At 39.4% G+C, this 15680-nt stretch overlaps 1 protein-coding gene across 11 annotated transcripts in view; it reads right to left on the reverse strand.

Annotated features, from left to right (window-relative positions):
- SYT16 (synaptotagmin 16) overlaps positions 1-15680 on the reverse strand; it is a 251577-nt gene that overhangs the window by 35013 nt on the left and 200884 nt on the right. For 7 of the 11 annotated variants that reach the window (XM_067028373.1, XM_067028374.1, XM_067028371.1 and 4 more), the window contains one exon: positions 920-1132. The exons of the other annotated variants lie outside the window; for them this stretch is intronic. In XM_067028373.1, coding sequence (XP_066884474.1) covers positions 920-1132 — 213 coding nt within the window. The remainder of the gene's footprint in view (positions 1-919; positions 1133-15680) is intronic. 11 annotated transcript variants of the gene reach the window in all.

Below are 15680 nucleotides of genomic sequence, written 5' to 3' on the forward strand. Positions count from 1 at the left end.
GCGTCCTCCTCTCCCTTTGTGAAAGGTAAACTTACTATGAAGATGGAGGCTGGTGTAAAACCTGCTCTGACCCATGAATTCTCACACGGGCTGGGGTCCAGAAACTACAGGGAATGAGGGAGGGTGTGCCTGGCATGTGTTGTTTGAAAAAGGTTATTTTTTTATTTTATTTTTTTTAATTTATTTGTTTTTTTTGCGGTACACGGGCCTCTCACTGCTGTGGCCTCTCTCATTGCGGAGCACAGGCTCCGGACGCGCAGGCTCAGCGGCCGTGGCTCACGGGCCCAGCCACTCCGCGGCACATGGGATCCTCCCGGACCGGGGCACGAACCCGTGTCCCCCGCATTGGCAGGCGGACTCTCAACAACTGCGCCACCAGGGAGGCCCTGAAAAAGGTTATTTAATATTATTAAAACACATATTTTTATTTGGAAGATAAAACACACCTACTGTTTTAATAATTACAAACTATTGAAAGTAAGGCTTCAAAAATCTGAGGTTCCATAGATATATGGAAAATAGACTCTACGTTTCCAAATGGGAGGAAAGGCACAGAAGTGCAATGTCAGCAGACAGCTATGTAAAATTTTTGTCCTCGTCAGAAGGGAACAAGATTTTATAAAGCTTGGTGAATACTGCTACAGTCATTAGTGTTCAAAATGTACAAAGCAGTAACCTACGAGAAAGGAAGGGATCCCACAAGTGGGGGTCAAGACTTTGGCACTTCTGATCCTTTCTCTCCACATGAGGCTGCTTGTGAGGTTTGAAGCAACCTTTTTGCCCTGTCCCAGCCTCTGGGTCCTGCCCTATTTTTCTTTTTCCTCCCTGGACTCTTAGATGCAAGTGCAGTGACTCAAAAACATTCTTACCATTAGACATCCCTGGTCTAGATAAAGGAAAGGTTTGATGCAAAGAATACCTTCGCAGGCAGACACTTCTGTGCTGGCCTCTTCGTGGGTGGAAAGCCAGCGGCTGGGTTTTGGTTTATGCTCCAGTCCTGTCTGCTTTCCTTTCTCAGATGCTCCTGAGTGGAAACTCTGGGACCGGGACACAGAAACCTCAAATTGTTTGATAACCTCCTCGTCGCTGTCAGAAGATGCGGGCAGCTCCTCATCATCTCCAAAGTTGTTAACTGGAAGCAAACAAGAGCAATGATTCTCCCGCGGGGCCCATGAGAAAACAGAGATAGATAATCCGGAGAAATGGAAGAACACGGCCAATCAGTCTGGATCAAAGCAGACTGAACCTGGGTAGCAAGAATTCAAAGCACTTTTGAAACACAAATTTGAGTCCACAGGAGTGAAACAGGAAAAGCAAGCTCAGGAGGGCAATTAGAAGTACACGGCTAGAACCAAGAGAAACCACTGGGACACCCCTAACACGATGAGCCCTCTTGTTGAGCTGGGCATCCTGCTGATTTGTTATGTTGCTGGCAGGTGCTCATGACTGTGAACAGGACAGCAATCTATCTGCCCATGTGCCTTATGTGTAGTTCTGGTCGATGATGACGGAAAATACTCTCTTCGCCTCATCTCAGTTCTTAAAACATACGGAGCCAAGCCCCACTTCAGCGAAGAGATATTAGCAACTGCGATCTTCCCCAAACTTCCAGTTTTGACAAGTGACACCACATTGTATGGGTTTTAAAAATTAATAAATAACTAGTGTATACTAGAGATGCCTTTCTCAGCACCAATGACTCAACCCAAAGACCCTTTAAATTAGTCGTACTACTTTCCCCACCCCAGCACACTGCTCTGTCCTCTTTGTTTCTCCAGCAGGCCGCGATCATGATCATTTCTACCCTTACCCGTGTTGTTCCTTCCACCTGAAACCCTCCCTCCCGCAGGTGTTTACCTGGCTGGCTCCTCTCACCACTGAGGTCTCAGCTTGACTGTCACTTCAATCTAAACACTTCTCTGATCATCCTTCTACCTTAAGCAGTTCTGCTCCCAGTACTAATCATCTTTCTTCCTTTCTTTCTTCTCCCCCATAACTTCCAAGAAAATAAAGACATCACCTGCTTTGTTAACGGATGTCTCTGTAGTATGTAAAACAATGCCTGCTGCATAGTAACTACTTAATAAACACTTGTGAAATGTTGAATAGATTGGTGAATAGCCAGTATTTTCTCCCAAAACCCTGAGCGCTCCCCTCGCTCCCCAACACACTCACACATGGTTTCCTGTGCCTGGAATATGTCAAGAATCTAGCTCACCATTCAGGTCTCAGCATAGACATCATTTCTTCCAGAGAGTCCTTCCTTGACCCCTTAAATCAGGTTCAGGGATTTAAGGCTCCTTCCACATGCTGTTAAATCACTCCCTGTCCTGCCCTGTCAGTGCTCCCTCCAGCTCTGTGGCAGAAGTACCTATTTAATTGCAGACCATTCCACCTAACCTCTACATACCCTGAAGGTAAGGGGCACATCAGACCGCCCACCTTTGCATCCCTCCAGGCACCATCTCTGTGCCAGGTGCGGGGCAGGCTACTCTGTAAACATTTGCTGAATGCGATTTGGAAACGATAAATGATGGGGAATTATTTTTTAAAGATTTCCTCTTTCCACCCAAAAGTCACACAGTGGTTCCTGAAGATCACTTCTGAATCAGAGGCTAAGAAGAAATTACAAAGCAATATTTTAAGTGAGAGAAAATACTTTAAACACCAGCCTGGCCAAAACATTTATTCTCTGGCTTAAGAGTTGATTTTCCTGAGGCTCTTTGGAAGTTAGTAATTATAACAGACTGAATGCTTTCCATGTGCCAGGGGCTGTCCTAAGCGCATTATACATATCTCGCACTAAAACCCCTATTACTGTTCCCATTTTCCAAGTACGAAAATTGAGACAGAGAAAAGTCTACAACTGGCTGAAGATCGTACTGCCAGGAAGGGGAAGAATCAAGATTTGAATCAAGTCAGCCTGTCTCTAGAGACCATGTTTCTAATCACTCTGCTAGAGAATGAGAGAGAGATGGCAGAAAGAACTCTTATTCTCTGTGCTCACATTAGCTAGCTGAGTCTATGTGGCCAAGTCTCTTAACCTCTCTGACCCTGTTTCTTTATTCGCGGAAGAAATATCTTCACTTTTAATGTCTGGATAATTTCCCAGGTCTTTTCTAGATCTAAATTCTCCGACTCCAAACTTTCTACCTGACAGGCACCAATATTCAATCTGTTTCTCTCTTTTATGGAGCAGCTGATCCCTGAACATAAGAGCATAATATTGTTTTCAGCTCACTCAATTCTATTGGTGGCTGTGACCGGCCCCATGGTAGGACCTGAAAAGCTAAGTGTTAGAAAAGGTTCCATTGCTGTCTCAACAGAACACCATTACAATGGACAGTCTCCTCACGTCTCAACGTGTTGGGCATAGTGCTCTGGCATGGGATGGACCATCACATATGGAAGATACCCAGAGACGAACAGGACCAAAACTAAACTCTCTCCACCTTTAGAGTATAGGACCAGCTACGCACCTGGGAGGTAGTCAGGGAGATACAAGCATTGGTGAAGTGGCTGGATTAGACATCCACTGGCACTTTTTCCAACTCTGATATTCCATTCCATTTGTATTACTAGGCCAGTTTTAAAAAATGTAAATAGTCAAAAGTCATCAATTTTAAATTAAGTGAGTTAGTCCATGGGTATTTCCTCATTATAAAATCAGGAACTAGAATTCATTAATTTACCAGTATGTGGTCCTTGATTTTTTTCAGTGAGTCGCTGATCATCCACAGAGCACAGATTCTCCTCACTCGATATAAGAATCATAACAGTAATTATAATGCTTCCCATTTATTAAACATATACCATATGCCAGGCACCTTCTAGGGACTTTGCATATATTATCCCATTTAATCATCACAGCAACACCATGAAGTAGGGATGATTATTATTATTCCCATTTTATTTTTTTGTTTTGTTTTTGCGGTACGCGGGCCTCTCACTGCTGTGGCGTCTCCCGTTGCGGAGCACAGGCTCCAGACGCGCAGGCTCAGCGGCCATGGCTCACGGGCCCAGCCGCTCCGCGGCATGTGGGATCTTCCTGGACCGGGGCACGAACCCGTGTCCCCTGCATCGGCAGGCGGACTCTCAACCACTGCGCCACCAGGGAAGCCCTATTATTCCCATTTTAGAGACAGGAAACAGAGGCATAGAGAGGTTAAGTGACTTGCCCTAGGCAACAAAGTTAGCAAAGTAACAAAGCTGGGACTTGAATATAGAACCTCTGTTCTTAGTCACTGCACATATCATCAAACATCATTGCATCAGGACACTAGAGCCATATTTAGCTTACTTTTCAGAGTGAGGTGAGAGAGGGTTCTACCATTTCCACCCTGAAATCTGCCAGGAGGTTGCCTCCTTTGTGAGAAGAGAAGAGTACTGGGAAGAAGAGTCAGTCCATGTGAGAGTGAACACACTCAGGCTGCAGTGCAACTGGCCCATTGCTCCTCGGGGGATTATAAATGCAACTGCACATGCTGTGCTAAGCCTCAGTCCCCAAGGATCTCAGGGAATTCTCTGTTTAAAAAGGAAACCTACGATCCCTCCTAAAAACCACTGAGCAGCAACAGAAATCAATAGTGGTGCTATTATAACAATAAAAGCAATCCCATATAAAGCATTTATCATGTTCCAGGCACTGTTCTGGAATCTTACACATGAAAACTTATTTACTCCTTACAACAACCCAGTGAAGTCAATACTTTATTATCCCCATTCTGTGGATGGGGAAACTGAGGCACCATGAGGTTAGTAATTTGCCACAGTCATAACAGTTAAGAAATAGTGGAACCAAGATTCAAACCCAGGTGGTCTTGCTCCAAAGTCAATATTATTAATGACTACATTATGCTTCCTCTACCATCTGCTTCTTCAAGGAAAAAAATCCAGGTTAAAATCTATACAACTGTGTTTGGTCACTAAGACGATAAAATCACATAAGTTGGGTTAGAAAGGATTTTCATGAGCATCTACCTGTTCCCTCATTTTCACAAAAAGAAACCAAAGCCCAAAGAGGCAAACTGATTTGCCCATGGTTATACCAAGCCAGGACCAAATGGAGGTCTCCAGGTTTCCAGGCTGATGGTTTTGCCACATTATTTTCCAAGTTCTCTCACTGGTCAGTTATTTTCTCAAATTTAAATTTTGAAAGATCCCAGCTGCTACTTGCCTTGTAAGAGTCTGTGTCAACAACTAAATAGCTGATCTGGATTTCATTCAACGTAAATCTTTGAAAATCACAAAGTCTCATCATCTAAGTTGTAGCACTTATTTCAGACATAAATAAGATAGTACTTTCTGAAACATTGTATAAATACCAAGTTCAAACCCCTTGCAAGATATGCACTCGGGAAAGAGCATGGTGGAAATTTGTAATAAAATCTTCACCTCTTTATCTAATTAGCTTGCTAAAACAACAGAGAAAAAGTTGTACAAATGCCATGGATGTGAATACATCTTGAAGTTGAGATTGTCCATTTCACTCAATCAAAGAACGCAGGAGATCTTAGACACCCCCGCGGTATCTACCACCAAAGAGAAGTCAGACTCTTCTGCAATCTTTCTGATGCATGGCCACCCAGCTCCATCCCAGTTCCCACATTACTGAGTTGCCACTGTGGGCTTCTTGCACTAGCAGGAAGTTCATGACTTTGACAGAAAAAGAGAGTTATCTGTAGACCCATCAATACTGAGTCTCTATAGCAGTGCCATCAGAATATGCCTCCCTCTGATTTTTAGTGAATTTTTTTTTCTGGTAAAGAGGGGCAAAGGAAATGCCATCTTCGTCTTCCACAATTAAGAGACAGGAAGGCGGGGCCACAGTGCCACAGAAACTGCCTGTCAGTCTAACATCAGTGAAGGCTAGGGTGGTTAAGAGTGCAGAATCTGGAGTCAAGCTACCTCAGTTTGAATCTGGGATCTTCCATTTGCTGGTCTGAGATCTAAGCAAGTTCCTTAATCTTTCTGAACTTCAGGGTCCTTATTTTGATATTCCTTGTTTCTTAAAGTTGTTGAGAGGACTAAATGGGATAAACCATGTCAAGGTACTTAGCATATGCCTGACATATGATATGCTAAAAATGTTAACGATTATTATTATTCCTCATCATGGCAGTGCCCTATGTGGAAACCCTTCTAGGAAGCCTCGCATTTACATGCAAAAGGAAGAATGCCTGTTCTTGCAGGGTCTGACTTGAAAACGCATCATTAGAGCTGCTGTAGGGAAAGGATGAAAGAAACAAGGGCTAGAATCGGAGAAAATTAAGCTGAAAATGTGGGTTGTATCACCTTCCTTCCCTTGCTATACTTTTTTCCAAGCCTAGAGGTGGAGTGCTCTGTAAGAGTTGGCAATGCTGTCTGGATGTGGGCAGTGCTCAACACCTGCTCATTTTGTTGCTTCTTTTAAGGCAACAAAACCACCAACTGGTGATGCAAAGAGAGGATTTCTTAAGCTTGACTGCTGCTATTTTACAGATGGAGAAAGACTTTATACATGATCAGTGAAGATCCAAGCTTATTAATTCCTTCCCACCCACACAGGAGCAATTAGGTGGAGGGAAGTACTGCTCATATATTATAGATGGGTTGTAGAGACAGGCGGGGGTGGGTTGTGCTCGGTGTACGGTACCTGGGTGTCACTTTTAGCTACAATTGCAGGAATCCCTAATATACCAGATTTCTCAAATACCCACGGCAAATGTCTGCCTAGGGTGGTTGGATAAGGATAGAAATAAGAACAAGAAGTTGGCTAGGGTGGGATAGGGAGGGTGGGAGGGAGACGCAAGAGGGAGGAGATATGGGGATATATGTATATGTATAGCTGATTCACCTTGTTATACAGCAGGAACTACCACACCATTGTAAAGCAATTACACTCCAATAAAGATGTTAAAAAAAAAAAGTTGGTTAAAGAGAAAAAGCAGAAGGGAGGGTCAAAGGTTGACAACTGTCTCTGTCAGATCCTAAAAACAAATGGTCACATTTTTAGATGCATAATCCAGCCATTCTTGGACTCAGGCAGGATAGGAAAAGATTTTTATAAATCATCAGCCTTGATTCTTTTTCAGACTATGCTTTGTGGAGGTCTGGGTTTCCACAAAGGAGCTTCAATGCCACCCACAGTAAAAGTGGAGATGTGGGTAGTTGCACTGAGCAGGTTGAGCTATACACCCTGTACAATCAGGGCTGTTTTGCTTTAAGACAGTTTATATTTTTATAAGATTCTGTTTGGAAAAAAATAAGAGTCCTGACTTTTTTTTTTTAAGTTTGAAAAACATTGATATAACCCAACTCCCTCATTCTACAGAATAGAAACTAAGGCTGAGACTACTTAAGGCACGTACCTATATGTCAAGTAGCTAGTTAGTGGCAGAAGAAGGATTACAATCTGGTTCTCCGATGCACACTTGTTTTGTCACCCTACACCTTGTATGAGATGTTTTGACAACTCTATTTCATATATGAAAAAAGAGACAGCACTTGTAATAGTTAAATATGCGTTAGTCAAATAGAAAATATTTTACTAAAATTAGTAACATAAAGATCACTACACTAGGGAAAAGTAAGTTACAATATTGAGGATTCCAGTTATGATAACAGCAGAGTAAGATATTTGAACTAACCTAATAACAATTATGAATTCATGAAAAAAAATTTAAACCAACTATTTGAAGGCATAGAGAGTGAGCAGGAGCAGGAAGCAACTGGAGGGGATCTAATTTTTTATTTTTATTTTTTTGCGGTACGCGGGGCTCTCACTGTTGTGGCCTCTCCCGTTGCGGAGCACAGGCTCCAGATGCGCAGGCTCAGTGGCCATGGCTCACGGGCCCAGCCGCTCCACGGCATGTGGGATCTTCCCGGACCAGGGCACGAATCCGTGTCCCCTGCATCGTCAGGCGGACTCTCAACCACTGCACCACCAGGGAAGCCCAAGATCTAATTTTTTTAAAGAAGGAAATTTCACTGGATGAGATCCATGGTTATACTACTTTTCTGCTGAAAGTATTCCTAAGTCTATGAGGCACAGGGCATCAAGGACTCAGGCAGAAATCACAAGTCTTATTGACTCGAGGTATCAGAGGACAGAATTCAAGGCAATCAGAGCAGCTGGAAATGGAGAAGGAAACCCCAGAAAAGAGGAATCCACAGAGAGGGAGCCCCAAAATGTGCATATGAACTTAGCTCAAGCACTTGGCTAAATCCTGAACTATGAAAGCATGGGGCAAGAGTCCAAGAAACCCAGAAAAAGTAACAGCTAGAGGGCTAAAAATTTGATTAGACATTTTCGTTTAAGCCTACCTCAGTAGAGACTAAGTTAGGAGATTGAATCTGGCCAAGATAGAGGGGCTTGGAAGACACCCCAGGTTTTCCATTAAAACTTTTGAAGGGCCAACATTAGAAATAAGACTAAGAGTAAAACTGAAATAAGCCCAGCATAAAAAACTATAAAACCAATATAGTCAAAGGAATCAACTAGTAATTTCACTGTGAGCTAAAACAAAAAGCAATATTCTTTATAGGAAGATGAAAGAATCCAGTACTTTTACAACATTTCATCCATAATGTCCAGTGCACAATCAAAAGTCACTAGACATACAAAGAAACAAGAAAAATGTGAATCATCAAGGAAAAAAAGCATTAAACTGAAACTAGCCCCACTATGACTCAGATGTTGGATGCAAAAGACAACACTTTAAAGTACCTATTATAAATAAATTCAAATAATCAAAGGAAAAGGTGATCATAATGAATATAAATAAGGATAATTTCAGTAGAGAAATGAAAATAATATTTAAAAAACTAAATAAACTTAGAATTGAAAATAAAACCTTCGAAGTTAAAACATTCAGCCGATTGGTTTTGTAGCAGATTGGAGATGGCCATGAACTTCGCAGGAACTCAGTAAAAAGTAATCAATCTGAAGAACATAAAACCTTTGGAAAGAAAATAAACAAAACCTCAGTGAACAAGGATAACACATCAAGTTGTCTGAAATATGTGTAACTGGAGTCCAAGGAAGAAAGAACAAAACAAAAGGACTCTCCCCCATGCTTTCATAGTTCAGGTTTTAGCCAAGTGTTTGAGTTAAGTTCATGTGGAAGAAAAATATTTGACAAACAATGGCTGAGAATCTCCCAAATTTGGTGAAAAATCAACATACAGATTCAAACATTTTAGTAATCTAGTTCAAAAGTTCCACAACTAGGCACATCACTGTCAGCTAGCTGGAAATCAAAGACTAAACAAAATACCTGAAAGTAAGAAGATAAGGAAAAATGCATTTCATACAGGAAAATAATAAGACAAAGAAAACAGTCTTCTCTCAGAGACACTGGAAGCCAGAACACAACAGAATGACATGTTTAAGTACTGAAAGAAAAAATAAAAAACTGTCAATGCTGAATTCTATATCCAGAGAAATCATCCTTCAAAAAGGAATGTAAAACAACCACAATTTTATATAAATGAAAAGAGAACTCATCAGACCTGCATTTCAAGGAATGTTAAAGGAAGTTCTTCAAATGAAAGGGAACTGGCAACAAAATGAATCTCAGATCTAAGGGAAGGAATGAAAAGCAATAATAGCAAAGGTAAATATGTGAGTAAATACAAAAAATATTCGATGTTTTCTTCTTCTTCTGAAAGATAACTGAAGAAAGTATATATATACTATTGCATGGGGGCAGGGGATTGATAAAGTAGAAAAGTAAAACATGAGATATGAATAACACAAAGGAGAGGGGAAGTAAGTGATTTATACTGTTGCAAAGTGGTGTAATGCTGTGACATAAAGCAAAGAGTAAATGTGAAGTGGTACAACACTAACTCAAAGTGGACTATGATAAACTAAGGATGTATACGTAATTCCTAGAACAGCCATGAAAAAAGAAAATACAAATACATATAACTAAAAATTTAATAGAGGAATTTAAATTGAATAGTAAAATAATAGGTGATTAACACAAAAGTAAAGCAGTAAGAGCAACAGAAGATGAAAATCAGAGGCAACAAATATCAATAGAAAACAGCAAAATGACATACTTAAACCCAATAATTTCCATACATTAAATGCAAATGAAATATCACATTTGAAAGTAAAGATTGTCAAACTGAGTAAACAAGCAAGACCCAATTATGTGATGACCATAAGAGACACACTTTAAATATAAATACACAGACAGGTTAAAAGTAAAAGGATTAAAAAGATAAGTTATGCAAACTGTAAGCATAAAGAAACTGATGCAGTTGTATTAATACCAAGGTAGACTTCAAGACAAAAGTTTTATCAGAGATGAAGGATATTTTATAATGATAAAGTGATCAACTCATCAAGACATAAAAATTATAAGTGTGTATGAACCTATTAGCAGGGCTTCAAAATACGTGATGGAAAAACTAATGGAACTTAAAGAAGAAACAGACAAATTCAAAGTAAAGCTGAAGATTTTAACGCCCTCTTCTCTGCAGTTAGTTGATAGAGCAACTAAGAAAAAATCAGTAAGTATACAGATTTGTATTATAACTCAACAAATAGTTCACTGTGATAATGTGGACTTGAAAAGAAAGAGCATTCTGCAGTTTTGGGGTACAGAGTTCTATGAATGTCAAATAATACCAATATCTACATAACTCTTACAGAAAGTAGAGGAAGAGAGAACATTTCTCAACCCATTTTATGAGGCCAGCATAATCTTAATAAAAACACATGACAATGACATCACAAAAATAGAAAATTATATACCTATATCCCATATATCATAGTTACAAAAAATCCTTAGCAAAACATTAACAAATGAAATCCAGTAATGTATTAAAAGGATCATACATTATGGCCACATAGGTTTATCCTAGAAATGCAACGTTGGTTTAAAATACTAAAATCAATTGATATAATTCATCAAATTAACACATTAAAAAAACCAATCATTTCAACAGGCACACAAAAAGTTAACAATATCCAAGATCAATTTCTGATTAAAATTTTTAAAAATCTCAGCTTACTAGGGATATTCAACAATCTGAAAAAAGGGGGAATCTACTAAAACTCTATAGCTAACATCAATGATGAGACTACTTAATGAATTTAGCAAAGTCATTATATAAAAATCAATTACACTTCTATATTCTGATGACAAATTGAAAATTTTTTAAATTTTAATTGTTCTCAAAAGATGAAAATACATTAATACTTAAGAGTTAGTTTTAAAAGAGGTATTCAAACCTACCATGCTAAAAGCAGTATTTCTGAGAAAAAATAGAGAAGTCTCAGTATTGTAAATATATTAACTTCCCCAAATTAGTCTATTATTTTAATGCAATCTAAATCAATATCCAAGCAGATATTTTGTAAAATTTGACAATCAGACTCCAAAATGTATAAGGAAATAAAGGAATTATAGTATTCAAAATAGGGACTTCCCTGGTGGCACAGTGGTTGGGAATCTGACTGCCAATGCAGGGGACATGGGTTCAAGCCCTGTTCCAGGAGGATCCTGCGTGCTGTGGAGCAGCTAAGCCTGCACGCCAAAACTGCTGGGCCTGCGCTCCAGAGCCCGTGAGCCACAACTACTGAAGCCTGTGTGCCACAGCTACTGAAGCCCGTGCACCTGGAGTCCATGCTCTGCAACAAGAGAAGCCACCACAATGAGAAGCCTGCTCACTGTGGTGAGGAGTGGCCCCCACTCACCGCAACTAGAAGGAGCCCACATGCAGCAGTGAAGACCCAATGCAGCCAAAAATAAATAAATAAATAAATTTATTTTTAAAAAAGAATATTCAAAATAATTTTTAAAAAGAACAAAGTGGGAGTATCAACCTACCTGCTCTCAAGACCTATGATACAGGTACACTAATCAGGACAATTTGCTATTGGCAAAAAGGTAAACTAATAAATCAGTAGAATAGAAGTGAGTCCAGAAATAGCACCACATAAATATGATCCATTTTTTATACAAAAGTGGCAAAGTAATTCAATGGGGAAATTAAAGTCTTTTCAAAAAAGAATGCTTGAGCAAAATTGATATTAATATGGAACATCAACCCTTACCTCATGCTATGTGTGTGGGTGTAAAAATTAATCATAGATGAAATTGTAAAACTTTACAAAACTCCTGGGGAAAAAACACAGGAGAAATTTTTGCAACCTTAAGATATATAAGAGCATGAACCATAAAAGAAAAAAAGCTACTGAATTAGACATCAAAATTTAAAACTTTTCTTCGTTGAAGATATTAAGAAATGAAAAGGTAAGACATAGACTGAGGGCAAGTTTTTACACACATATCAGATAAAAGACTTGTATCCAGGCACCAGGAACTCTGTTCTGAAGTGCCTGGTGCCAGGCCTCTGCACTCAGTACCCTTGAGCAAGTAACACTAGACTAAGCACAAAGGAAAAGAAAAAGGCCTCAGCAGGTGATGAGAAAGGCATGAGAACAGGCTGGAAGGAGAATGAGGCACCAAGAGGCCCAAGCTGAAAGAAATAAAGACTTCTAGTACATAACCCTGACAGCAAAGAGCGAAGGAAAAGGGAAGTCTGAGAACTGCAATGCGTTCCACTTGAACAAAGGGAAGTTGGGCTGTGATAATATAATTCAGGATTCCACAGAATGTTGTGGCTCAGGGAGGCAAGAGATAAAAGACAGAGAAACAATATAATGCCATGTGGCTGCCAGGGTCTTGGTGCTCTGGCCGAGTGTCAGGCCAATGCCTCTAAGGTGGGAGAGCCAAGTTCAGGACATTGGTCCACCAGAGACCTCCTGGCTCCACATAATATCAAATGGCAGAAGCTCTCCCAGAGATCTCCATCTCAATGCTAAGACCCAGCTCCCCTCAAAAACCAGCAAGCTACAGTGCTGGACACCCTATGCCAAACAGCTAGCAAGACAGGAACACAACCCAACACATTAGCAGAGAGGCTGCCTAAAATCATAATAAGGTCACAGAAACCCAAAACACACCACCAGACATGGTCCTGCCCACCAGAAAGACAAGAACCAAACTCAACCACCAGAACATAGGCACTAATTCCCTCCACCAGGAAGCCTACACAATCCACTGAACCAACCTTAGCCACTGGGGGCAGAGACCAAAAACAATGGGAAATACGAACCTGCAGCCTGCAAAAAGGAGAACAAAACACAGTAAGTTAAGCAAAATGAGAAGATAGAGAAACACACAGCAGATGAAAGAGCAAGGTAAAAACCCACCACACCAAACAAATGAAGAGGAAATAGGTAGTCTACCTGAAAAAGAATTCAGAGAAATGATAGGAAAGATGATCCAAAATCATGGAAATAGAATGGAGAAAATACAAGAAACGTTTAACAAGGACCTAGAAGAACTAAAGAGCAAACAAACACTGATGAACAACACAGTAAATGAAACAAAAATTTTTCTGGAAGGAATCAATAGCAGAATGACTGAGGCAGAAGAACGGATAAGTGACCTGGAAGATAAAATAGTGGAAATAACTACCATAGAGCAGAAAAAAGAAAAAAAGAATGAAAAGAATTGAGGACAGTCTAAGAGACCTCTGGGACAACATTAAATGCAACAACATTCGAATTATAGGTGTCCCAGAAGAAGAAGAGAAAAAGAAAGGGACTGAGAAAATATTTGAAGAGATTATCATTGAAAACTTCCCTAATATGGGAAAGGAAATAGTCAATTAAGTCCAGGAAGCACAGAGAGTCCCATACAGGAAAATCCAAGGAGACACATGCCAGGACACATATTAATCAAACTATCAAAAATTAAATACAAAGAAAAAATATTAAAAGCAGCCAGGGAAAAACAATAAATAACACACAAGGGAATCCCCATAAGGTTAAGAGCAGATTTTTCAGCAGAAACTCTGCGAGCCAGAAGAGAGTGGCAAGACTTATTTAAAGTGATGAAAGGGAAAAACCTACAACCAAGATTACCCTACCCAGCAAGGATCTCATTCAGATTCAATGGAGAAATTAAAACCTTTACAGACAAGCAAAAGCTAAGAGAATTCAGCACCACCAAACCAGCTTTACAACAAATGCTAAAGGAACTTCTCTAGGCAGGAAACACAAGAGAAGGAAAAGACCTACAATAACAAAACCAGGACAATTAAGAAAATCGTAATAGGAACATACATATTGATAATTACCTTAAATGTAAATGGATTAAATGCTCCAACCAAAAGACATAGACTGCCTGAATGGATACAAAAGCAAGACCCGTATATATGCTGGCTACAAGAGACCCACTTCAGACCTAGGGACACATACAGATTGAAAGTGAGGGGATGGAAAAAGATATTCCATGCAAATGGAAATCAAAAGAAAGCTGGAGTAGCAATTCTTATATCAGACAAAGTAGACTTTAAAATAAAGACTATTAAAAGAGACAAAGAAGGACACTACATAATGATTAAGGGATCAATCTAAGAAGAAGATATAACAATTGTAAATATTTATGCACCCAACATAGGAGCACCTCAATTCATAAGGCAAATGCTAACAGCCATAAAAGCGGAAATCGACAGCAACACAATCATAGTAGGAGACTTTAATACCCCACTTTCACCAATGGACAGATCACCCAAAATGAAAATAAATAAGGAAACAGAGCTTTAAATGATACATTAAACAAGATGGACTTAATTGATATTTATAGGACATTCCATCCAAAAACAACAGAATACACTTTCTTCTTAAGTGCTCATGGAACATCATCCAGGATAGATCATATCTTGGGCTGGTAAATTTAAGAAAACTGAAGTCATACCAAGTATCTTTTCCAACCACAATGCTAAGAGACTAGATATCAATTACAGAAAAAAAACTGTAAAAAATACAAACACATGGAGGCTAAATAATACACCACTTAATAACCAAGAGATCACTGAAGAAATCAAAGAGGAAATCAAAAACTACCTAGAAACAAATGACAATGAACACATGACGACCCAAAACCTATGGGATGCTGCAAAAGCATTTCTAAGAGGGAAGTTTATAGCAATACAATCCTACCTCAAGAAACAAGAAGCATCTCAAATAAACAACCTAACCTTACACCTAAAGGAAGTAGAGAAAGAAGAACAAACAAAACCCAAAGTCAGAAGAAGGAAAGAAATCATAAAGATCAAATCAGAAATAAATGAAAAAGAAACAAAGAAAACAATAGCAAAGATCAATAAAACTAAAAGATGGTTCTTTGAGAAGATAAACAAAATTGATAAACCATTAGCCAGACTCATCAAGAAAAAAAAGGGAGAAGACTCAAATCAATAGAATTAGAAATGAAAAAGAAGTAACAATTGACACTGCAGAAATACAAAGGATCATGAGAGATTACTACAAGCAACTATATGCCAATAAAATGGACAACCTGGAAGAAACAGACAAATTCTTAGAAAAGCACAACCTTCCAAGACTGAACCAGGAAGAAATAGAAAATATAAACAGACCAATCACAAGCACTGAAATTGAGACTATGATTAAAAATCTTCCAACAAACAAAAGCCCAGGACCAGATGGCTTCACAGGAGAATTCTATCAAACATTTAGAGAAGAACTAACACCTATCTTTCTCAAACTCTTCCAAAATATAGCAGAGGGAGGAACACTCCCAAACTCATTCTATGAGGCCACCATCACCCTGATACCAAAACCAGAAAAAGATGCCACAAAGAAAGAAAAC

This window comes from Kogia breviceps, chromosome 3, assembly GCF_026419965.1.
Source record: "Kogia breviceps isolate mKogBre1 chromosome 3, mKogBre1 haplotype 1, whole genome shotgun sequence".
Taxonomy (NCBI): Eukaryota; Metazoa; Chordata; class Mammalia; order Artiodactyla; family Physeteridae; genus Kogia; species Kogia breviceps.